This window comes from Anopheles bellator, chromosome 1 (genome assembly GCF_943735745.2).
Source record: "Anopheles bellator chromosome 1, idAnoBellAS_SP24_06.2, whole genome shotgun sequence".
Taxonomy (NCBI): Eukaryota; Metazoa; Arthropoda; class Insecta; order Diptera; family Culicidae; genus Anopheles; species Anopheles bellator.
In genome coordinates, this window is record NC_071285.1 from 58174605 (window position 1) to 58199676 (window position 25072).

The window sequence follows — 25072 nt, forward strand, 5'->3', positions numbered from 1 at the left end:
ACCAGCCATAATCCGAAACTGTCGACCATGCACTATAAACCCTAGCACATGGCGCATGTTGTCAGCGCTAGCGTAGGAGCGAAAGAGAACGCACGAAAACAATTCCTATGCCACAGCGCCTGTCATTGGTGAAGCTTTCAACTAGGCGGTATAAACGGGGTGCTATAAACAGGGAACTTCCCCTAACTTCCCCGCCATGGACCAGGCGTTTTGAGCTACCTCCAGCTCGTCATGCTACCCTGGTAGAAATCGCACCACATTTTGAACGTCGTTTTCCGGGGATTTTCGAGGCGAACCGTTTTCGACGACGGACGTTCCGTTTCGAGCTGGGAGGACGCATTTCGGATCTGGTTTTTCAGATAAATAACAAAGCTGAGATGGAATTCATTTTTGTTGTTAGATTGTTGGAATTTTTGGTTTATTTCTGTATCATCCTAAAAACAGAACCGCATCCGCGCGCGCCCCGCAACATTCGTCCAAAACTCTCTCGCGAATCCACTCTTGCTTTTCACTCGATCCTTGCTCGCCGTGCCGTGCTGATTATTCGGTAATGCCGCTCCACGGTACACAATAACTACTATTTAGCATACATATAATTCACTTTATGTATCTCCATATATATATATATATCCTCAAACACTCGCGCCACGCGGCCGATCTCCCCTGGTCGCGAGCGCGAGCCTCCTCCGCTCCCGGTTGATCCTTTTCGTCTCACAAAAAGCGATCCCTGCGGAGAAATGAACTGAATAATCGCGTGCCTTCGATCGGTTGATTCGTACAATAGGGTCAACATTTAACTAATCTTTCGCGCCACCACACGTTCCGCCTAAACGTTCGACGCAGGTCGATGCGAGCAAAGAGAAAAGCGGTTCGCCGCGGATGTCGCCGCGCGAACGAAGAGGGAGACAAGGGGAACGGAGTGGCCGGCAACATCGATGAGTTCCCCGCTTTCCTTGCGAATAAATTTAGCTAAATTGTACTTGTGATCGTCGAGACCCGAGCGCGCGTCGCGACGGGTTAGTAGTCGTACTGGTTTAATTCGATTTAAAAATTTAGCTACAAAACAAAAGTGGTGGGACGAAAACAACGCTACAAGACAAGGCTACATAATCCGAACGGAGAAACTCAATAAACAGTGCGCCTATCCGTGGCCGTTATCCGTGCATTCGCATTCAAAATTGACCCTCTCTCTGTTGCGCCTCTGTTCTCGTTTTGTAGTAAATTTCGTGTCTGGCCTTAGCGGCCGTTTGTAAGATAAGAGGAACACATCTGAATCCGTGGTACTAGCAGTGTGTGTGTCTGGGTTGGAATTCTGGAGAGAAAGGAGTGTCAACGCTCTGCCTGCCCCGCGGCACGGCATTGCGCGATTCGTTGGATGATCTGCCTAGCGTCGCCCGAGTGGCCCTATTTGATATTTTGACGTGGCGCGTTTGTAAATTATTAGTCTGCTGCAGCACAGCGTTTCGTTAACAGTTTCTAGAGCTTGGCTTTCGTGCGTTCGATTCGTCCCCGGTCACCGGTATGAGTTTCGATGAGACCTCCTCCTACCGTGCTCCCGAGCGAGGTCAGATAACAAGCATCGCAATAATAATGCGCCTAATGCTCCTATAGCAATGCCAGCCTTTTGCACCTCCATCCGCCTGCGGTTCTCCTCCCGATCCACGGCTATCACACACGGTTCTATTTTCTAGCTTCCAATTCTAATCATTTCATTCACGATCGCGCGATCCTTCACACATACTTTACATTTACAATTTATAAAGGTGCTCGCTCTCGCTCATCTTCTCGCGCACGGACTCCACTAGCAGGGCTGTGTGCTTCGCTTAAATGCCTATTTAATATGTTTATGCGTTGGTTTGTTAAGTTACTAAAAAAATCTTTGTTTTCCGTACCGCACACACCACATCGTGCCGCCTGTTCGAACCGTTCCACCTTTTCGTTGATCCAACCCGGTGCGCGATCTACCAAGAAGACAAGAAGACTAAGACTATGTGCCGGAACTTTGGATTGTAAAGCAAAACGTAGAGATACATACGAAAAGTAGTAGTAACAGCGCGTAGCGTAAGTAGCTCCGATTGTTTCGCGTTTTGAATTTAAAGCAAACAGTGGTTCTTCCTGAATTAGTATAAATAGTAGTCGCACGCGGTTCGTAGCAATAATGATGGTAGTGGCGCTAGTTCGGTTGGGTGGTGCTGAGTCGTCCCCAGCAGTCGTCGTTGCAAGTGCAGGCTTCCCTCGCGCGCTTAGGCCGCGAGCAGATTGCGAATGTTTTTCGGCGTGTTGTCCTCGTTCAGGTGCTTGGTCGTGTACCGGAGCGCGTTGAGCAGCGGTTCCGCCTTGACGGCCGGCTGTGCCTGCAGCAACCGGACGCAGCCCTTCACGTCGACGTGTGCGCCACGCGCAAACGCCCCGACCGGGTGCACGTGATCGTACAGAATCACCAGCCCGACCATTACCCGCAGCAGCAGCAGGTGTGTCTCTTCGCGTTCGATTTGGGCCAATAGTTTACTGCAAAACACACGGAAGAAATTAGCGGAAAGGTTCCGATTACTGGCGGCCGCAACACTTACGGGTTCTCGAGCATCCGCAGGCACACCTTGGCCATCGTGCCGAGCGTTTCCGTCGTGTTGTCCACGTTGTCGGAGTTGTCTTGCACGAACTTGGACGTCGCTTCGCTCAGCACCTTCAGCATGGGGGTGGCGTGGGCGTAGAACAGGGACATCCGGTTCGCCAGCTCGGTGCTGATGACCATTTCGTTCGTCTGATCCAACCGCTGCCGGCTGGCGATGCGCCGATAGTAGCTAAAGTCGTTCTGTATTGCCGGTGTCTTCATCTGCGGGAAAGGAGACGGAAGTGACCAATGTTACGACGGAGCGCGGTGACGGCGATCGCCCACGAACCTTGTACTCGTCGAACTTGAGGACAAACTCCAGGATCTCGGCCAGCTGCTTCACGAGGGCTTGCTGCGTTTCGAGGTGCTGCGTCGGATTCAGCCGACCGCCGACCAGCTGACCCAGCAACTTCGGGACGATCCGCTCCAGCTCCAGCGAGTGCTCGTAGCAGCGCTTCAGCTTCTCCACCAGCGGTATCACAATGTTCCACGCCTTCTCCTGGCACTCGGGCGATGGGTCCGCGATCGCTTCCCGTATCTCTTTGCCGGCACCCTGGGGAAGACAAATCGAAAGCGGTATTAGTGGTTTTGCATGAAAACGGGTCTTTTCCCCCAAGATGGTTGTTCGGCCGCACTGTGCCCACGCCACTAATCGATCCGCGTTCCTTACAAGGAGCATCGCCGTCTGGCCGTGGCGCGTCGAGGGAATTAGAATTCAACAAATTCAGCGTCACGCGCTTCGCCCTCAGCTGTTCAACGCGCGTCGCGTGACAAAGCATTGGAACTTATTATGCATTAATCGTCCCATCTTTTGGCAAGAATTCCAAAGCGATGGCATCTTGAGACTTCCACACTGCCATCCGACCGTGAGTATCGCGACGGTTTCGGTCAGTTTCGGTTTCCTCCGCGAGTCAAATGAAGTTTGCTTCAAAAGTGAACTGAGATCGCAACGCATCGCAACGCAACGCAACGCATCTTTTTTTGGGGTGTCCAAACGCCGCTCCGTGGAGGTTAATTCTCCAAAAACGGTGATGCTGTCATTAGATAAACGCAAACTAATACTCTACGTGGCCGGCCGGCTGGTGGGCGCCCAGCGTTCGGTGGGTTTAATAATGTACGCTTCGCGCCGAGAAGGCGGAAAAAGGCCCGAACGGGCAGACAAATTATGCGTCATTCGGTGAAGAGGCGTTTGCGTAGGGTTTTTGTTGGGTTCATCGATGTTCAATCGGGTCCCGGCGGCTAGCTGAACACCGCAAAATTTTGGCGCCTGGTCGTGCTGGACTCTAACCGAAAGGGATCGAAGTTTGGAGCCAAGCAGAAACCCCGATCCTTAATGGAGGTTTTTAATCAGTTTCCTGCTGCTTCCAAGTGGAATCCATCATCGAATAAATTGGCTTAAAAATCGATTACCAGGAGTGTGATTTTAGAAAAAAAAATCTCTCCAGCGCGCTAATGGCGTGATTGAAAGTTTACTCAAGCGTGCGACTAAATAATAACCTTGGCTCACTCGCCCCGTGATAATCTTACCGGAGCCAAGCTTCATCACCAGAATCCATTACCCAAAGCCACAGCGAAAAGTTGATGGGAACTGCGGTTCTTATCATCGTCCAGACCAGCCACTCTAGAGCATCGATTCCCCGCCGTGAAGGGCCTTCAAAAGCAGCGCGATAGAAGTTCGCTCGGCTCGTCAATATGCGTGTGGAGGTTCGTTTTCGTAGAATTTATCATTTTTTGCGCCCATCGAGGCCCGTCATAGGCCGTCGTCGGCCAACATATCTTCGTCGATGGGTGTCCGCGTGAACGCGGTGTGTTGACGGTATATCCGGTGAAGTGGCGTTGGCTGGAAAGGCCTTTTTCGGCGACAGATAACCACTCTCGGGGGGTGGCTCGCGTCGGATGCCAGAGAAACCAAAACGGACGAAGCCGCAACCGATTTATGGTGTTATGCTGTTCGATTGCACTCCATCGACCGGCACAAATCGAATTGAACAATTAGCCTCCACACACTCTGCCATCACATCGCATCGGTTATCGCATACATTACCCATAACGGGGAAGGATTTATCGATCCGAGGTGTGGTGGAGGAAATGGCACGCTCGATAGTGCCATCTGTTGATTCATCGCTTCACGAAAGATCGCACAAACCCGATAAACCGATATGAACCGATTCGATCGCACAAGGTTCGGTACAAACATCTAGACGGCGATGACAACAACGGTAACTAGGCGGTTGTCGAGTCGGGATGGATCGATCAAGTACTCATCGCTTCAAGAACCAAAACGAGCCCGAAAGTCCCTCCACAATCGAGGCGATATTTTGTGGAACGGTGAAAGCCAATTCGCGAAGTAATCGATCAATCTGCACTCCGATCAACGATCCGCCGCAAGCTATTTTGGCACTTAACGGGTTCTCTCCTTTCCTTCGACAGCTGTCTTGAGATGGATGCTCCAATAAAACGGCACTTTCTGATGGAATTAACATAAACGGCACCAATCGGCAGTGGAAGTGTGTCCCCTCGAGCCAAACGGGACGACGATGGTGAGCGCGATGAATTAACAGTTTTCGAAGACTTCACTCGCAACCATCGCCTCTTTTAAACTGTCAATTACACAGAACGCCAAGACAGATTGGCTTGCGAATTGTTGGCTCCGAAAAGAGGCCCCGATCCGGAAGTGTCCCCAGGTGAAAGATCTTTACGAGCCACATGTGGTCGCACGAGAAACACAAGGTATTTTTACACCACTTGCGGGGCCGCAGTCGCCGCCATCCATCATGTCGATGAGGTGATCTTCTTCCTTCGGAAATGATTTGGGGTATTTATGTGTTGACAGTGCTCTCTCTCTCTCTCCTTGCTGGCGGCCAACGGGCGGATCGAAACATAAAAATTGGACTAGGAGGAGCAACTGATGAAAATATTTTCACACATTTCGGGCGCCGATGGCCGGAAAATCGGAGTCGATTCGCTGCGTGGTATTTCCTTCCGTGGATCAACAGGCGCCGCACACCGCAATGCTGGGCGAGAGATCGGCCCGCCGAGGAGCGTGTTCATCCAGCCGTGAAAGTTCATTAACTTTTCCACGGCATCCACCTTTTCCACCGGAAACGAGCGTGGAAATGGCTGCGAAATGAGTCGAAAAAGCGAAACTGGTTTAATTTCTTGCATATTAGGCCGACACCACACCACAGCCAGCGCTCCTTCAAATGGACTGGTTAAACTAACATGAGTTACAATTTCCCATCCAAATAATGTTCATTCACATTTTTTACTTTCAAATAGAAACCCTGACCTGCGCCAAGTGTGGTGCCTCGTCTCATCATCATTATAACCGGTGTTAACGAGGAGAGCAAAATCTATCGATTCCGACCGGCCATGGTGGGCGATCCTTGACGAGTCGCGCCAGATGGGCTCTTTAAACACCCACAGCATCTGGGCCCATTTCGAGGCCAAACTGAAACAAAATCGCCACCGGAACTGGAAGGGAGCCGGGTAAAAAGTCTGCCTCAGCATGAAGCGTCGTCCCTTCGTACAGAGAGCCGTGTCCCTTATCGGGGCGATGAATGCAAGTCCCGCCGGGACGGAGACCCCGCGCGGGATGATGTGCCGTGAATGGACGATACAACGATTTTATGACGCCGACGTTGCCGTGCCGTGGCGTGAAAGGTGGTCTTTGTTAGCTCAGCTTCTCACCTGCCCGCCTGGAGGAGGAGGGCCAACACATAACTCCGGTTTTACTGTCCTTTCTGCTAGGTTATGCTCCGGTGGGTCCGCGTGGACGTATGATGGTTTCAGTGCCACAGAACGGGTCGTTAAAATGCAGCTCAACGCCCACGGTGGGACCCACAACATAACTGTTCGACATTACACCGCAATTATGCTTCGGGTGGGTCGTGTCCTTTTTACACGGCGATGGGGTGTCCTGCCGGTTACGGAATGTGTGCTGGGATGTGAAAAGTTACGGCACTTTCGGGCGAGATTCGTTTTTGCGACGGGGAACATTTTGCCGGGTCCGGGACATTGGGAACTAAACCTTAATAATGGCGTCCGTCGGCGTTCGTGAGTGCTCGTGAGCCCCCGTTTTGTAGTGATCCCGGTCGATAGCCACAGAAGAAACAAGAACCCGGGGACTCCGTCACCGCCCGGAAGGCAGGTCTGGGTTGGGTAAGAGATAAATCAGACGCGCCGTGTCCGCCGTGGTAAAGTATTTCACTTTTTTCCTTTCTCCGCCGTCTCGCTTTCTGCTACACTTAACACACGACTCCGACGCACAGATGGGCCAGTGAACGGAACGGAACGTCACGGGTTGGCGGACTACCGGACCCCCTCCCCCCTCCGGAATGGATTGCATAAAATATGGGCGAAGGAAGTACCGTGTCCAGTTCTGCCATCAGCCACCGTAACGAGCGCCGCCGAAACGCGCGCCGTCGACGCCTATCCGATTGCATGTCTGACGGATCTTACGCGGGCCCCCGAGGTGGCTCCACTTTTCCGCCTGCAGTCTGCAGTCTAAGAAGCCCGTCATCATCTCTGCCGGGGCAGGGTGGGGACAGAGTCCAATTGCCCAATTGAAGACTGCTGCTGGCTCTAAATAAAAATGGTGCCCATTTCCTCTTTCGCGGTTTCGCGTGCGGGGCGGCCCCGGAAATGATCACCGAATCGTAACGAAAGGCGGCCCCCGACTGACTGCCCTCGCCCCTCGATAGTACCTGTTGGTGGCGGGCCGTGTGTAATCGGATTAGGTAAATTGTTTATGCGCGATGATTGTGTTGCCGATGATGATGCTTTCGGAGCCCCAACACTAATTACCCAACAAATCGTCGCCCCGTGGAAAATGGTCCGAGGGGTTGGGTCCGCCGTTTGGGTCTTGCTCGTAACGCTAAATGTGTGGTTGTGCGCGATAGGGGCTCCGGTACTTCCGGCTGGGGTTTCGGAATGATGTAATGCCACAGAAGAGGCAACAAAGCTGGCAAACAATGGGGTGGCCAAAATATTTTCACAAAACCGTAGAACAAGCTGAGCACAACTTCAAGCCACTTTCGAGGGGGGGGAACTAAAAGTCTTGAAGTTATCCCATCCCAAAAATATTCGTTTATGAAAATAATCATAAAATTGGCCACTCCAAACTAGACCTACCCACCTCAAGGAGTTCATTGCTCGCCGTCCTTAAATTGAATCCGCGGCTTCTACACTTCTGCGACCCGCACTTCTCCAAGGATTCTGAACCATTTAACGCTCTTTTGCTTAAATGGGGCGAGTGATTTAGTTTCCAATTGTGAAACGATTAAATCTGTGGCACAAAAAAGGGGCCCCACAACACAACGGGGCCACATAAATCATCGTTCTTTTTGCAGCGGTGCATAGCGGCCCCCCTCTAAGGTTGGGTGTTCCTAAGCAAGAAACTTGTTCTGCTGGTTGACTTCTAGTATTACGAAATGGCCCCGGCGGCGGGTGCACACAACGGGAATGGTTCGCATCACTTGGCACGGCTCTTGCCAGCGCGCCCGGCGCGGCGCCCGGCGAAGGAGAGTATGGAAATTGACTTCGGGAATTGAAGGGAAAAAAAGAAACCAGTCCAACGCAATCATTCAAACGTAACACACGCTCGTCTTCGCGCGAGAATCGGCCGACTCACGCAAAGTCCGTCAAAACGCATCCATCCATCCGCGGGCCGCGCTTCCGAGGGAGGTGCATTTATGCATTTTATGTTCGTTCACCGGGGCCGGGCCGTGGGGCGCCCTAATGAGAGAAGTCCGAGGAGAAGTCCGGGTGCGGTGTGCGCACTGCGCTACATAATTAATTATTTAATCAACATGCAGATACGCTCGCTGGCCGGCCACCGGCAGTGAAGCATAAAAATAAATCAACACCACATGCAACGTCGAGCGCCCCCGGAAGGGGGGCATCTCGGGCCAAAGCGGGTAAACGTCTTCGTCAAGCCGTGTCCCTCCTTTGAAGACGCACACGCCAAAGGATGGGCTGGTGTTTTGTGGGGCCAGCGAATAGACCGCCGAACCCGCTGATTGATTGATTGGTTGGAGAAAATCAATTGCGAACGGTTGGCCGAGGCTGAGATTTGTGATGGGGTGCGATGCTTGGGGCTTGACTCCAGCAACTCATTTCAAGCATCATTGCGGAAGGTTCCATTAATCTCCGGGAGCGAATCTAGTAGTCTCGCATTGGGGAATGGCACATACACTATGTCGGCTCAGTGGTTGAGTCCGTTTGAGTTTCCAAATCAATCTAAAAAAATAATAGATAAACATTATTAAATGGCCGACTAAGGATTTCCGGGGTCTGGTCAGGGCCTTTGAATGCTGTTTCTCTACAATCTGCTACTCTTCCGGCTGATAGAAACCTTGAATTAATTTATAGTTTGACAGTTGGCTTGGCAACTGAGTAGAAGGCCTTTCTATATCCTTTTTTCGGGCGTTGCATTCACAATAGTGAATATATTTTTCTTAGGGGTGCTTTTTCAAGGTAATACTGGACAAAAGAAGGCGCCCCAATCTTGTACAAACTCCTGCCAAAGGCGCCGTGTAATGATGTTAAGTAAATATTTAAATTTCTCAAAACACCAACCACGAGAGAGCGACGTGAGATAACAGGTTCCGGGGTTTGGTCCGTTTGGGTGCGCCGCCCAAAGTTGTGTCCGCGTGCCGAGACACGTGTTGCGCCCCACATTTTGCGGTGGACCGGGCGCGACGGACCAGGATCGGAGCAGCAGCAGCGGACACAAATTGCGTATCAAATGACACAGTCACGGGGACTGCACTCGGCTGCCTGGTGTGATGCGTTGGCGATGAAAGTGGATCGTTTTGCATCCATATTCCGAGCTGCTCTGTGGTGCTCTTGGTTGGGCGTCATGGGACCAAGCAAAAAAAAGGGGAGCAAGATGAATCGTGGCCCGCCGTGGCTCACATTTCGCCCACGGATGATGCAGTCGATGAAAATGGCACATTAACACCCCACCGTTCTTTCGGGCCCGGGGCTGAGGCCGAACACACAAATCAAGAGCGCTGCTTAGCGCTCGAGGCGACTCGCGAAATTGTCCGGGGACGACGACGACGACGAGATTGGCCTCAGATTGTGTGTTATCGCCGTCTGTGGGTGCACAACAGCCCTGCACTTGGCGCGAGGCGGTTTATGAAAATGACCTTGCGGTTATGTGGCCAGTGCCGTTGCCGGTTGTGGCGCGCACGCAATCTCGCGCAGCCACCCGTTGTGTTGCGTGTGCTGTGCTGCGCTTGATCATCATTTTGTGTTGGCGGACCTATTCTGGCGACTGCGAGACTCTACTGAGTAGTGGCCGCGTGTAGGATGCAACTGACGAGGCGTTGTCTCCTGTTATCTCTCTTATGACGCGGCACACAGTGAAAGCGTGTCCTTTTTTTCACAACCCGCGCACAGCGAAAGGAAACCTTAAATAAACACAGCCAACCAGCCAGAGAACTAGGCCAGCGCGATAAACAGTTAATAGGGTTCCGGACAGATAAAGAAGTGGAGTTGGCGCAGAATTGGCACAAATAATAGAACATGCTGTTCGCGAGACGCTCGGTTATCCGTAGCGCCATACAAACCGCGATTAGCGGGCGGGCGAAGGGTTTGCTTTTGACAGACTGCGGGGGTCGCTGAAAAGGGAGAAAAAGGCGGGCCAAATTTTCCACGAGTTCTTCGAGCCAAACCCAGGCGCATAAAGAATTCGCCTCGGGGCCCCAACATTGCACAACCTTCAACCAGAGCATTCCTTTCGGGAAATGCGATCCTCAGTGTCAGTAGAGGCAACGGGGGCAATAGATTTTTTTTACAATTTACGAGAAAAGAGGAGACCGAAACCGGCTCGGTGGTTTCGGTAGAATCAATTTTACATTTGTCCGCCTCCCAGGTAAGGGGCCCGCGGTGTGTGGCCCAGGCTGATAACGAGTTCGGCTCATTCTCGGCAAATCCTTCCGAGAATTACGATTCCCCAGCATTGGGCTTTCCTTTGGGGAGGAGATGGGAGAAGCAGGTGGGTGAGGAGATGTTATCCACCTTGCAGCAGCTGGGACATCATAAACAGAGATGTATGCGGGCGCGCCCCTGGCAAGGATGCAGCGTTATCCGTTTTTTCTTCTTCACAAAACCCGCTTTGGAATGGATTCTCTTGTTGGCTGTCCTCCTGCACGGCACAAGGATTCGTTTATCTACACGCCCTTCTTCCGAAGCACGGCACTGCTGGCCTTTATAATCTGGCAGGTATCCGAGGGCCGAGTGGAAAGCGCATCACACCGGGAAAAGTTCCCAGAAATACCGCAGCAAAGAAAGGGGATTTGATGTTGCTATTCATTAAGAATTCAAAACCGACCCGATTTCTTGCCGTTGTTATTGGCCTTAGACGGGCGCTCTCTGTGTGGTTTGAAACAACGGGACTTTTTTTCCAACTGATTCTACTTTCTACCCTCTTGGTGTCTCTTGGGACCGAGGCCCAAGCGTAAGGAGTTGATTACCACCCTATCGAAGTTTCGGCGACCTAGGACAGGACACTTCTTGTTAAACCCCTGGATCGGTTGCTAAAAGATTCAACACTGTCGCACACACGAATAGGTGCCAGCAGCGGGAATGCGGGACAGCAGATGACTGCCGACGACGACGACACCATCCTTGAACTCCGGAGGGAGTTTGGCTTCTATTTACCGATTGACACGAATTCCGTCGACCGTGACGCTCCGAGGGCGCGTGCTGGACCCATACTTCTTAAAGTTGCCTTCAATTGCGCAATTTTGCCCTTCTGGTCGCGGTCCCCCAGCCAAGTGCTACCTCTTCAAGACGCGAAATTCATTTTCCGCTCGAATGGCCACAAACTTGTGCGATGTTAGGTAAGGGTCGTGCGCGTTCCTCCACTGACCCAGCTCTGGCGGAGGTTGAATGGCCGGAAAAGGCCAGAGTGGAGCACACCTTTTTAGCATAGTTTTTAGCAACCCCCCCCCCCCCCCGGGCCATCGCGACGGAGTGAAGTGGATGTAATTGTGCCGAAGTGGCCCTTCGATGCACAGTTAAAACAAGAACAGAACAAAGGGGTCCTTCAGTAGGAGTTATGACCTTTCACCAACCCATTTGGTGGCCGCATTTTCTGTGACCATAATTTCGGTGTCCCTTTCTCGTCCTTTCATAGTGCAAAACTAGGGCCCAATAATGGATCAACGTTGGCACCTTTTTTGCTGTGCACCATTTCCCAATGCGCCAACCCCGCCCGGTGGCCTTGTCGGCCCGCCACCCACTTTCTTGCGTTACGGGTGGGTGTTGGTGGGTCGAGACGGGCATAAAATTCATGCCACCGTCAAGGGAATTTCACATTCCGTGGGCGTCGCCCCGTCCAGTGTGGTGTCAAAAGGAGAAAACAGCAAGCCCGAAAATGTTCTCTACACACAAACTTTCACCCTCCAAAACGCTGCTCGGGTGACCTTCGGGCATAGACGGGCGGTGGCCGACCGACCGACGTCCTCAGAAGGGAGCGAGTTGGAAATCCGGTGATTAACCGACTCGGGGGCCCTGTTTGATTATTGACACACGAAGGCGCTGGCGATGATGGCGGGTGGAGGCCACCGGAGGTCGAGCGTTAAAACCAGGGACGGTACACGCCAGTTTGGAACTTTTTTGCGCTTACCAGGGACCCGGACCTGAAGCTCATTTTGGCAGGCGATAGAAGTTTTAAAAAGCATCGGGAGGCCTCTAGCTGCCCATAAAACCCTGTCAGAAGTCGAGGGACAACCGTTTTATTGAGCTTAATTTTGGTAGTGCTCCCGCCCCATGGAGGGGCCGCGATTGGAATCGATTAAAGAACCAAACGGGGTGGCCACACATCGTGTGCGGTGATCTGAATAGTTAATGCGCCATTAAAACTACGCAGCGCACGGTGGCTTCCTGGTAGAGCTGGGCGGACCTCTCGCCGCTCGCCGCTGAGGCCTATTCTGCTGTCGGCTTCAATTAACCACCACCCGACGGATCAACAATCAGATCCGGCGCGCGGCCCTCTCTCGGACGTCCATTTAACACAAATCAACGCCAAACGCCCTGCCCCCCGCAGCATACTTGGGCGGTGACGATGGCCACTGCCGGTAATGAAGTGATGAAATAATGACCGTCCTACAAACGGATGACACACTCGGGGTAATGCAGATTCGGTGGGGCTGCAGATTTCCGTTGCATCAGTGGCAGGTGGTACAATTCCACCTGACCCGGGTCTCACTTTCGACCGGAGTCGGAGTCGGAGTCGCATTTCAAGCGGCCGTTAGTCAAACCCAAGGGTCGCCACGGTTGAACGGATCCACGGAAGGAAGCACCGGCGCATTAGCCTTGGCTTACAAACAACAGTCGGGCTCGTGTTTCGGGGTAATTCCTCAGCAAACGATTGCAGCAACTCCGGCGGCAAATAATGGTGGCCAACCTGCTGCTGCTGCTGCCAGTCGGTCTGTCGTTAAAGTGTACTGCACAGGACATATGGTTACGCCATGATTTGCTGCAGTTCCGCCGATTACACCACACACGTGGCCAGGGAGCTTAGTGCTTCGTTGGTGCGTCGGCAGGCGAGAGAGAACAAGAAGTTATTGAACTTCTTAACCAACTGACGCGTGAACGAACAAAGTCCTGTTCCATATGCAACGCGGCAAGGGAAGGGAAGCAGAAGAAAAGTGAGGGCCATGGGCCGGTTGTTATCGTGATTTCTGCTTCGGCGCTGCGGCGCTTATTTATGCTGCACGCTCGCTGACCGCTTTCCGGAGGAATTTTTAACTTTTTATCTCTGTGGTTGGTTCGGTTTTATGTTAACCGATGGGTTTGGAGGAGCCCGCAGAATGTTACGATTGCACGGGGCAATGGTCGCTGTTGATTTATGTTGCTTCTTTGGGGAGGTAGGTCCTAAAAATGTCTTGCTCGTTTTCCGTGACGCTGAGCGTAGTGAGTGATCCCGATTTCTCGAACACTCGAAATCCATTGATCGGCATTGAGTGTTTGAGAAACATTTGTTTGCACTTTGGCCAACAAACGGGTAACGATTTCACGAGCGGATGCTAAATGAAGTCGAATAAAAGAGCGAACTCACGAGCCAGTCACGGACAGAGTCCGAAAAAATCGACAGACTTTGTGTGTAAATTGAATTCTCATACAGTCGCTGGAGGGGCTTGGTTCAACAACGCATTTCGAACAATCGCAGGTTCGAGTAGGAGTCCCTTCGCGAAACACGAACCCTTACCGGTGCTTACTGGCCAATCCGGCTGCTCTCCGCACAATGGAGAATGAGAAAGTTCTTCGGAAAATTACAGTGCCGAAGTTTCGGACTGGAAAAGTGTCCGTTGTTTCTCGACAACCCGGCGAACGAATCGGACGAACGTGACCGGAAAATTCCTTTACCCCGAAACCGAATCCCGAAGAAAGGATCTTTGGCAACAATTTGCCACTCTCCAACACGGGTCTCCACCAATTGGTTTCCTTTGTATCCTTTTGCCCGTGTTCGGTGGAACCGAGAATTGGTCACCCAGATTGGCCTAGAATGATCGACTGTTGCTGGGGATGATAACGCCTGGGGATTCCGGCGATGAATCGATTTTATTATGTAGGTCAGTTACACTAAAAAGGACCAAAAGGTGGAGGACCTCCATTAGCGCCTCAATCGTGTTGCTGCCACCTATAAATCGATTGCAACGAGACATATTTCACAATCAGAAGGCGCGCCGCAAAGTGCGAAGATTGTCCGACGATGTCCACAGGGCATTTGCTGCACACATGCGCTACTACCGCGGGCCACTTCCTGGGGCTGCAGGCAAATGAATTTATTACACAAATTCCATGGCACTCCTCTTCCCGTTCCCGGTGGCGGTTAGAGTTAATCCGCGTCTCCATAATCCGGAAGTGCGATGGCCGTACAATGGACGGTAGTGGCACCGTGGAGAGGACGTGGAGCGAGATGTTGGCAATAATGAACCGGAAAAGCGAATCTCTTTTGCGACCGCAAAGCGTGTGAAGTCAGACTCTCGTAAACTTCGTGCCAGCTAATTTCAGCATTCTGTCCGCTTTCGGGCGACGAAAAACAGTTTCATCCGGAGAGCATAATTTCGCTGGCAAGTCGTGCTAAGGACACGCTCAAGGACACGCTCTGAGTTGGATTGTGCTTGGATCATGTTAATGTTGCAAAGTGCTCCGATCACCGCAGTGAAGGCGCAGCGATGGCCGCGCGCGTGACCACACGTACAGGTCCTTTCGCTCGCTCTCTCTCTCTCTCTCTGTCGCTCGGATTGATTAAGGAGATTGTTTGAAGATGATTACACCGGCACGCGGGGAACAAAGGACCAAGATTCTTTGCTCCAAATTGTCCTGATACAAAGGCCTGATCTTCTTCGAAGGACTGGACAATCCACGTGCCACAGAACTCGCGCAAAATTCTGCTTCATTTCAGGATTTGAAATCGGAATGAATCACACAACAACAAAGCATCGTAATGATGGCTTTTAATGCATTAAACATTGCGCTGAAATTACACTCGAGAATCAATCGGGAGCCATTCAACACCTTGCCAGCTGATGAGTCATCTGGCACCGGTTTTGCTTCCCCATCATCGGGTGAGGTAGCCGTTTCTCCACTTTTAGTTTACATTTTTTCCGATCCGGACTTAAAATAGCCGGATAGACCCCCACGGCGGCGGCGGCGGCGGGAGGTAGTGAAAGGACCGTCATCGTCACCATCGTCATCGACGGCCAGCACTCCGGAATGTGTCAAACAAAGCGAATCCAGTAACGACACAAACCGCCGGAGATCTCTCTCTCTCTCTCTCTCTGTCTGCCTGTCGGCTGGTCGGAAGTGGCCGCCGCGGTTCGATGATTTTAAAGACCCAATTGTTTCGCTCTCTCTCTCTCTTTCTGTTTGTACCCTTTCATTTTTACTGTGTTCACAGTGATGCAAATGGAGACCGGGGAGAGTCATCCAGAAGCCGAAGTGGACGCGGCCATCACGCGCCGGAATGAAATTAAATTATTCCATGACACGCCAGAAAGGCAGACCGGGCGGCTGTAACAATTGTCACAATTGACGCACCTAAAGCGAGAACGGTGACCGAGAATATGGCCGGCCAGCCCCACCACCGATCGGTCTGAACGGACAACCCGGAGGAGCCGTGGCCCTTCGGGGGGCGGGAGAAAGCGAAAGAACGTGACACTTTCGGCTTCTGCCCAAAGGCAGAGTCCGAAATAGAAATGTATGTCGCGTGCTGCCTTTCTCGCCGATCGTCACTTTCGCCACGTCGTGGGGCCACACTGCAATGTTTGGCCCCGAAAAAGAGGACGGGCATGTAACCCTTTCGATCGGGACCCCAGCGCGACATATTGAACGGAATACGGCATACCTAACACGGCATTGGATGGGATCAAGTTTCGCGTTATCTTCGCGACGCCCCTTCTTTCCCGTTGCGTGTATTAAAGTGCAAAAATGGATACATTTCAGCGAAAACATGGCCACAACTTATGGCTTACTAACCGAAAAACCACCGAGCGCCACTATCACCACATGTTGCTTCAGGCGAGCGGCGTTATCGGGCGTAGCCGGAGGCCCATGTCGAGTGTGTTTGCACCCGTCGAATGGTACCCGGTAATGGGACGAAAAACTACCAACAAACGGTGGTCGGGACTGTGCCCATCCCGGGGCAGGTTGGCAGCAACAGTTTGGGGTTTGCGTCGTAATCGGCCCATGTGGAAGTGGAATAAAATGCATATTTCGCCCCCGATTTAACAACGAACGCGCGTTATCGTTCGTCACGGCCAACAACGGCCAAGTGAATCGATTCGTCCTGGGGTCGTCCGTTACTCGCGCTGAAGTGTTGCTCTAATCACGCGCGCACTTTGCTATCTTATCTTACGTTTGCGAATACCGCGCGCCCTGAGACTTGGCTGCCGGTGGAGCTTCAGGCGCGCTTGGTCACGATTAAACGCCCTAGGGGTGTGCGATAGAAGAAAAATCGCGAGCCCGAGGTGAACCAGAAGCTAGGCGGCGCTCGCTTCTTGCTTCCGAAACGCGCGGGTGACGCAATTTCGCCCGACAAAACGGTTTTATCGGCATCGGAAGTGACGGTACTTCCTTTGACAACTTTTGGCCCGCGGTCCGCGTGTTGTGTTTGCTAAAAAAACATTGCACGGTTGGGGCAAACTATGGACCAAAATTACAACAATATAATTGAATGTTAACCAATCGCATTCGTAGCCATCCGACCCCGGACGCTTCTTACCGGGCGACCATTTCTTCCGGATTCCCGCAGTCCGAAAATAGAACCGTGGCGTTTCGCGGCACGGTTTCTGACGACCGAACACGCCGTACGCCGCTCAGCTGCTGCTGTTATGGAGGAAGGAAAGGAACTGAGAAGGGGGTTGGTGTCGAAAACGGGGTCACAAACATTGATGGGCTGCTTTTTCTCGCGCCTTGAGTGAATCGCGCGGGGGCCACCGAAAAAAATTTGCTTTCGACACGGTTCCGAAACACCGAAATCAATAACAGAGATAATTTCACAATATTCACTCTCGGCGTGAGGGGGAGCTACCACCCACCACTTCAGGAAGTTATCTGCCTGGGGTCTCTTAACCCGTTGTCGATCCACTTGAACGTATCGTCTCTCTCGCCAATCAGGAGTTCACTTAGCATGTTGGGTAATGTACGGTGTGAACGGAGGCATTTGAATGACACGGAACGACTCGGAAAGGAACGGGTTCCCTGCCCGGATCGGTGGCAGAAACGGGTTTAAAAAATATAAATATATCTTAAGTCGCGCACCGAAGCGGTGGGCCGTAGAATCAGCCGCTGAATTTGTTTTCATTAAATGACCGGCAGCTGGCGGAAAGCGTTTGTGGAAAAAAGTGAAACTTGCGGCCCGAGCCACCCGTTCGCGCGGCCGCCGCTTATTTGGGTAATGTTTAGTTAATTACATCAACCCGGCGGGTGGAACCGCGGCGCCATTAATCCCCCCGTTGCGCCGTGATGCAACGGCGGAAAGGAAGTGAAACCTGAGACCGTATCGTATGACCGCATAATGTGAGGCGCGGCAAATATTGTAAGTATCATCTCGCCTCTTTTTTTGTTTGGTAAGTAATGCGTCTAATGTATGGTGAAACTCTCCGCACTGGAAAGTGTAACTAATGTGCGATTTACATGCACGGGGAAATCGACAATTTAAAGTAGAAAACAAACATATTAATCTGGCCCCGTGTGCTTTCAAGCACTTTGCATGGAAAGTATCTAAGGTTCAACCGATACACTTTGCGTACCATTTTTCGGAATCCATTACGGGAAATGTGGATAATCGATTGGGCTGTGGCCGGATGATATGCTTTGCGTTTCCACGAACGCGGCCCCATTTTGATGGAGCCGAAAGAAACATCGCAAATTAGGTATGGTTGATGTGATAATTTGATAGCTTCATTCCACGTTAACCACTCCATTTCGTTCAGCTGTTCGGCCAAAGTGGGTTGTATCGGATCGACGAATGCAGAGAGAGAGAGAGAGCGGGACCCGCCAAAAGAACGGGGAAGCGTGCTAGTAATGATGGGCCGCCTTTCGGAGAACATGCTGCGAGTCTATTATCCGCTAAAATCTCCAATTCTCGCCACGCATCCCCGAAGGGGCTGCAGCCTGAAACCACCTCCCGTGGGGCGATGATGCCTATTTTTGGCAATTAATTCATCCGGCATTCAAAGCGAGCATAAAGCGCACACAAACGGTGGAAACATCATTTACAGCAGATTAGATAACGGTACCCACAGTTTATCTCTTCTTGCCCTCCGGAGCTTCGGAATGACGCACAGAGTCACGGATCGAAAACAATTTCGCCCCCCGGGGGCTGATGTTGATGTCCAAGATTGCGATCGCATCGGGAACTCAAAATATGCAAAAATATGCTGCCCAAAAATGTGGCCGATGGATGGAGCGAAACCTAGGACAACAGATTCCAGCATCTCGGGGAGAAATCCGGAATCCGGAGAGAGCGAGAGAGGGTTTTGCGTGAAGAGCATCCCGTTTGGAGAGAGTTGAAACAAGTGGCCGTGAACAATGGAAACTCTAAAATCAATTGTGGTCCTTCGGTTGTTTTAGTTCTCGAATTCGTACGATACTGCGACGGTTTCTCCGAGACTCATGCTGATAACAAACCCTTCAAGATAAGGATGGAAAGCGGGAGGCCAAAGGCGCGTCCTCTCTCTTTCTTGCTCTCCAGAGCCTGCCTTGGAGAAATCCTTGGGCGCGTGATCCGATCAAAGCGTTTCCAACAGGCCCCAACCCGCGGGGGGGACAACTCACCTTGTAGCACTGGATCTCGTCGAGCACAATCTCGGACTGGCGAAGAACGTGGTCCACTTCTTCGTACACTTCCCGCTCTAGGTCCGTCGGGGCGGCGTTCTCAAAGTCCAGAAACACGTCGTAGGTCTTCGGTGTGCAGCAGGTTGATTCATCCCGGGCCAGCAGGCTCAATAACTTCCCCATGATTCACACGCGGTGGGGTTGCCTTTGGTGTGTGCGTCTGTGGCCTATGCGGAGCTGCGATCCCACGCGATCCGCTGATACGATCACACGCCGACGCTTCTGTGATCGGCGGTTCCGGTCGCGATGCTGTGACTTTCTTATCAACTCACGCGGCGCAGCGGGGGGCACTTGAGGGCCGTCGACGGGCCTTGATTGCTCCGGATTCTATCACTACTTGAACTTCACTTTTGGTTGTGCACAATCGGTTCAACAATTGTGCGCCGCTAACTAGATAACAAACTACTAAACACTTTCCATCCGATACTTTCACAGTGCGCCAGACTGGTCAAATTCTGAAAACAAACGATGGTAAATAATGGCAGAGCGAACCTACATCACGTGGAACACTGCGGGAGAGGCAATGGTCCCGAACAATGGCACCAGCAGCGCCAGCCAAAAATAGGGTTCACGGTGGCCTCCTGCTGGCTGGCCAGCAGAACAGGACAAAGGACCGCAGGTTTGGCGCGAAAACCTTCCACAAATATCCTCCGAAAAGAAGAGCAGGACCGTTGCTATTTTAGGCGAATTTTTCTCGAGAACTCCTCTTTTCCTTCGGGCTTATCGCAAAACCCTGGGTACCTTAAAAAACAAAACTAACACACTCAAACACAGTCAGAACGCCCGTTCGGGCGATACTTTTCCCGTGAAAAGGGTCACAACCTTCTGCACAGCAGGGGGCCCGTTTGCCCGTTTGTTCCTTCGTGGTAACGGAGGGTTGCTGCGATGTGTTCCTGCTGCACTCTTGTGGAATTTGCAAAATATGCACCGCACACTCTAATCGAGTAAAAAGAACAATTGCGCCCGATTGCATTCGGTCGCTATCTCACGTCCAGCTGCAAACTGTCACACGAAAATGAGAAAGAGCGGAATAGATGCAAAGGCAACCGCACAGAGCGAGCGAGAAAGGGAGTGCGTGAAATATTCGCCAGCCTCACGTTCTGTTGTCATTTGGTTCTTTTCACTCTTGCACACAGGGGTTGCGCTGCGTGAGACGGCTTATCACACTCGCAGCTCACAGCTGCTCACAAGGCGGATGCAATTTGTCCGCCCTTTGCGCTCGCACACATCCACAGCGCGCTGTTGTTCTTTATCAATGCCAACTACTGATACAACGTTTTGATCGGCGCGTTTTGGTTTATTGAAAAAGGGTTGAGGGGACTAAATTGAGGCAACCATTTTAAACTATTGAACTTTGTGCGCCTTGCACACGCTGTCTCGGCCTCCAAAGGGTGCCGTTGTATTCATGTGTTTTGCGGAACCATGTGTTCCATGTGTTTTGCGGAACTTTGCACCTTGGACTTTCGGAAGGTGGATTGCGTACCTAAAACAAAACTACTGCTGAACACTGCACGCGCGCGGTCAACTCTTTACCGAGCTCGGTCTCTTTGCAACACAACCGGGAATCCGTTCAACACACTGCACTTCAAAACACAAGGAAATTATTATCTCTCACCCGCACTATCGTGAATCGCTCGAGAGTCAAAGTTACAGCGCGTTGGAAGTGCACCACTCTAGTTTTCAGCTTGGACGTTATTATTGTTTATTTGTATATTGTAGCGCTACGAGAAGTTTAAAATGTTCCTTCTTGCTTGAATTTTTTTTGACTCGCACTTTCTGACCAACTGAAGATGTTGAAACCTCAAATCAAAACTCTGCGTTCCCGGGCTCTGTTTTTTGCCGTCCGGTCTCTTTTCTCTCTGTTTCTCTCTTTTTTCTTTGCATTTATCTATTTTCTCTCTCGTTTTTCGACCCGCAGCACAAATTGTCACTCATCTGTCAAACGGGTAGTACTAGAGTGAACGCCACCAAACGAACCATGTTTGAACTTACCGTTACGAGTTTGTTGTAAGCCGTTTTCGGATGAGGGGCAGTGAAACGCTGCTAAAAACGCGGTTGGCATTTTATGAAAATTTTATTATAAAAAAAAGAAGAACATGATGGTGAATGTGTGGCTTTGTGAAGAAGTGGCGTGTGGCAGAACATATACTTCGTCGCTGCTCTCGGCCTATTTTTGGTAATCTGTGTTGTGTTTACAGCTACAAGTAGTTGTTCTCTCTATTGGGCGTTGATTCGGTGTGGTCATTGTTGCGTAAACGCTAACACTTTGCAGACTGACTATTTTTCTTGTGTTCGTGAGTGTGCTTGCCACGTATTCGGCGCTTCAGGATCTTCTGAGTATTTATGTTTTTGTGTGTGGAGATACTCTGGTTTTCGGGACCGATTCCAAATATGGATGATGTCCGATAATGCTACCGTGCGGTACCGCTTCGGCGGTGCCGGCCTTTGGAGAAGTGATGCGGGAAGAAGTTCTGCTATGTCTACTGGTTGTGTCTAGGTTGAATGAGGAGTGAACATGGATTTTGGCATATCCTGCATTTGGGTTCCTTTCGAGATTACTCCGTGGTAGCCTACTTGTGCGGCTATCAACTACTATGAGTGATGCACTATCATCTTCTCCGTCCGCCTGTATCGAGATTCTAGGGAAGAGATTCTTCGTTTCGGAAGCATTACTGCAGTCATCTATTGTGCTGTTGAGCTATCCGGTTTACGGTTGTTATGCGTTATGCTCCAGAAGTGAGATGCATGCGCTGATTTGGTTTCTGAGGGAAAAATATTTTACTCGGGTCGCCATTTCTTCATCACTCACGGTTTTGGTTCTCTACTACACTCGCACACGGAGATCCTATCATGCAAATAAAGGTTGGTTAACGTCGCCTACTTTAGTACGGTTCGGTAGCGTGATTTGCTTTTTATCTGTTCTGCTATAAGAGAGTCTGCTGCATCCACCATTAAACACTATGAATAAGAATAATTTTATATACTTTTGTTTGTTATGCAGTTTTGCGCATTTTTTGTTGTTTTTTTTTTGTAGTTTTACTTGTGGTATTTTCCATTAATAATAATAATTTGGCGAAAACGAGAGCTTGCAGTTACACACTTTTCTCTCTCTATCTTTTAAAATGTACTTTCTAACACTGTGTAGCAGTTTTTGTTTATTTACTTGTTTTGCCCCATCTCCTCTACTTCAAACAGTTTGCACATATGACTCCGATTTGCCGATGCGTCTCCGTTGGCTCCAGGGAGCGAAACAAAAAAATGGGAGTCCGAAAACAAACATTGTGCTCCTGTACTTTGAGAGATGAGATAGTAATTGTATATATCAAGTCTATCTTATTACATGCTCGGCTCGCAACACTATTTCTATGACACAGAACAGGAAAATCGGAAGGAAGGAAGGAAGGAAGTTGCTGAGTCGTAGCGGCGGTAACTGGCCCTCAGCGTCCGCGATCAAACGGCCAATTTTCCCAAAGTATTATTTTACTGACTGTTTGAGCTTTAATAAATCTCGTCCGTTTTGCCGGGAGTCTCTCCGTGAGAATGTTTCGCGCGTTTACGTAAACTCCCCAGAAAAGGGAAGCCGGCCATCGTCTCCAGCGCCCTGCCTATCGCTCTGGTTGACACCACAGCTCCGTTAGCCTTCTGTTGAAGTTGAAAATATTTTAAAGCTACATTCTTAAACGCACTAACGGATAGGAATAATTTTTATTTATGTGCTTGCTTGTATGGCGATTCTTTATTTGGTTTGCTAGAGGGAGTATAATTCCTTCCTACCGTTTTGTTTTTGCTTGGCAGAGTTTACCGATTATGCTACAATTCTTAAATCCCCGCCCCACGGTGGCCCACACCGATCGCTGCCTGGGAACTGGGGTTTTGTTGGGAAAGATAATTAGTCTCTTCAAACAGAGCCTTCAAGAGGTGAGCATTGCTTAGGACTCGTCAGGTCAAATGGTCGTACGGTCGCCCGCGTTCGCCATTCTGAGAATGGTGTGGCGGGCCGTACAGTGGCTTTAGTTTCGGTAGAACTTGGATTGCTAGTGTTTATGTACAATTTTTGCACACGAACGACACTGGTTGCAACAGTTAAGCAGCAGCATAAGCCTAAACGTATTGCTTGTACCGTCACGAGCACGAGGCTTGTGTGGGGATCGTACAAACCTAGAATGTGTCGCAGTTTAAGCTCGTTCAAAAGTATCCGTTTCGCGGCAAATCGGTTCAAAAACATCGGCTTTAACACAAACAGGAGATAGGCAGCGGGAAAGAATCCTGCTACCGTAGAGGAATAGAGATTCGGGGAGTAACACACTGTGCCGGTTAACAAATGAGATTCGAAAGATTCGAAGGGGCTCTTACCGCTAACGTAACCCTAGGATAAAATGATGGAGAAGAAAATACGTAATATAATGCAAAACATGTTCAGTTTGCGGACTAATTTATAATATGGCTGCGTTCACTCTAAGAGACGCTTTTGACGATGCAGTGTTGCAGTTTGTGCTTTGCTTTTTGTAGCTTACATTTCATCGGTTCAAGCTGGAACCAGAGCGTGGCATTTGCCACATTCCTCCCGCCCGGACCGTCGTTAGCGCATTTTTATACAATCAATCGCTAAATCGCTCTTAGATTCTACCGTTATTTTCTTTTCCTTCATTGGCTGAAATTAGTTGGAATCTATTCTACGGCTTGTGTATGAGTTTCATTTTGCTTTGGGTTTCTATCTTTTGCTTTTGCAGTGTTTCTTCTGACGGGTGGGAAGGATTTTTCGCTCACCATTCACCGGCACGCACTCGATCTCTCGCGCATTCTCGATCAACATGTCCAAAGATCCGGCTCTCTTACGTGCTACTTAACTATACGTCTAATCGTTTCTGTACTTTCTTCTTGCTTTACTGAAGGAGGTGAAAAAATATCAAACTTCACGAACGAAGTTCTGTTTTGAGCATTTTGGACAGTTAGCCTGCTTGATGCCGTCGCGAACATCGGTAAATATAAAGTAACAGTGTTGTCGGTATCGCGTCTACTGTTTTCCGTTTTTAAATCGAACACGTAAACCGTTAAACAGCGAATAGCACTTTAAAATCGAACAGTTTCCTATCACTTTTTGCACGTTTGATTGAATATAGTTCGGTCCATCGGGTGAAAGTGTGGGAACTGGGGAGCAGAGAGAATGTGTTCATCGGTAGTAAATAATCAATGTTTGTATTCTTCGTTTGTCTTGAGAGAAATTCTTCGATGCTGCCGCATCACGCTGAGCCGGCGGCATCACGTTCTACACAGCTCTACACAGTAATTGGTGGATGATACCTTGTTTATGTTCAAGCGTTTCCTGCTTCGTATCTGTTTCTTTCTCACGGAAAGAACCTGGATGGATGAGTGTAGTGGCACCTACTTTACCCTACTTATGCCCACACCGCGCAGCCCTCGCCGCGCCGGTGGTTTGGAAGATTCAAGCCCTCGGTTTGAAGGAAACAAACAGCGGGTGTTGTGCGTCGAAAACAGGGTGTTTACAAACAAAAGAGTCTCTAGCAAAGGACGAACGCAATTGAAACTTAAAACGTGCCCATTCTGCCGGAAGCTTTGGGTCAAAAGCTGGCGGAGCTGGTGCATGGTAACAAGCCGGGGCACCATTTCTTAACCGTTCACAATGAGAGATTGATTTTATCACAAGCTGCGCATAGCTGCTGATAGAACGATCGTTCGAAACATGTCACACATACGCACACAAAACACCTATGCGCCTAAATTCTACAATTGAAAGGAAGAAGATGTCGCTTAACTCGGTTAGCCATACAATTATAATAATGCCTGATAAATGAGGAGCGCATTGACGTCTATATCCTAATCTTTGTGATGTAAGGACACTACTCCTTATCCCACCCGGGGCTTGAGCATAGTCCGGTTTAGGTAGACTGTAATGTACCGTACTTCTTATTGCTGGTAGCATCGTTCAACGGAGTCTAGTGATGTGACCTTTCTGCGAGACCCAAGCTGTACCGAAAATTAATTTCGGAGCCCGGCCCGACACGGGGGGGAAATATGCAGACGAAGCAAAGCGTTCGCCGAGGTTAGTTCTTTTAATAGCTTGTGTACTCAAAAAAAGAAGGT

The 25072-nt window shown here is 50.4% G+C and overlaps 1 protein-coding gene across 4 annotated transcripts; it reads right to left on the bottom strand.

Annotated features, from left to right (window-relative positions):
• Nucleotides 1-409: 409 nt before the first annotated feature.
• Nucleotides 410-20720, bottom strand: LOC131207962 (CYFIP-related Rac1 interactor B). Of its 4 annotated transcripts, XR_009156824.1 has the most exons (6): nucleotides 20586-20720; nucleotides 18911-19425; nucleotides 2901-3164; nucleotides 2571-2833; nucleotides 2036-2508; nucleotides 410-1961 (listed from the first exon to the last, which is right to left on the bottom strand). XR_009156824.1 is itself a non-coding variant. In XM_058200602.1 (5 exons), the coding sequence occupies exons 2-5, from the start codon at nucleotides 19091-19093 to the stop codon at nucleotides 2244-2246; spliced, it is 975 nt and encodes a 324-aa protein (XP_058056585.1). In that variant the 5' UTR covers nucleotides 19094-19425; nucleotides 20586-20720; the 3' UTR covers nucleotides 410-2243. The 4 variants fall into 4 exon arrangements, 3 of the variants coding, with proteins under 3 accessions (XP_058056585.1, XP_058056593.1, XP_058056600.1); XM_058200602.1 differs by having other exon boundaries at nucleotides 410-2508; XM_058200610.1 differs by lacking the exon at nucleotides 20586-20720 and adding an exon at nucleotides 20454-20581 and having other exon boundaries at nucleotides 410-2508.
• Between the last annotated feature and the right edge of the window lie 4352 nt (nucleotides 20721-25072).

Coding starts and splice junctions, on each gene's coding strand:
- LOC131207962 (XM_058200602.1), bottom strand. CDS start 19,093: ATGGGGAAGTTATTGAGCCTGCTGGCCCGGGATGAATCAACCTGCTGC. Junction 2,834..2,900: donor TCAAGTTCGACGAGTACAAG/GTTCGTGGGCGA, acceptor CCTTTCCCGCAG/ATGAAGACACCGGCAATACA. Junction 2,509..2,570: donor CTGCGGATGCTCGAGAACCC/GTAAGTGTTGCG, acceptor TGTGTTTTGCAG/TAAACTATTGGCCCAAATCG.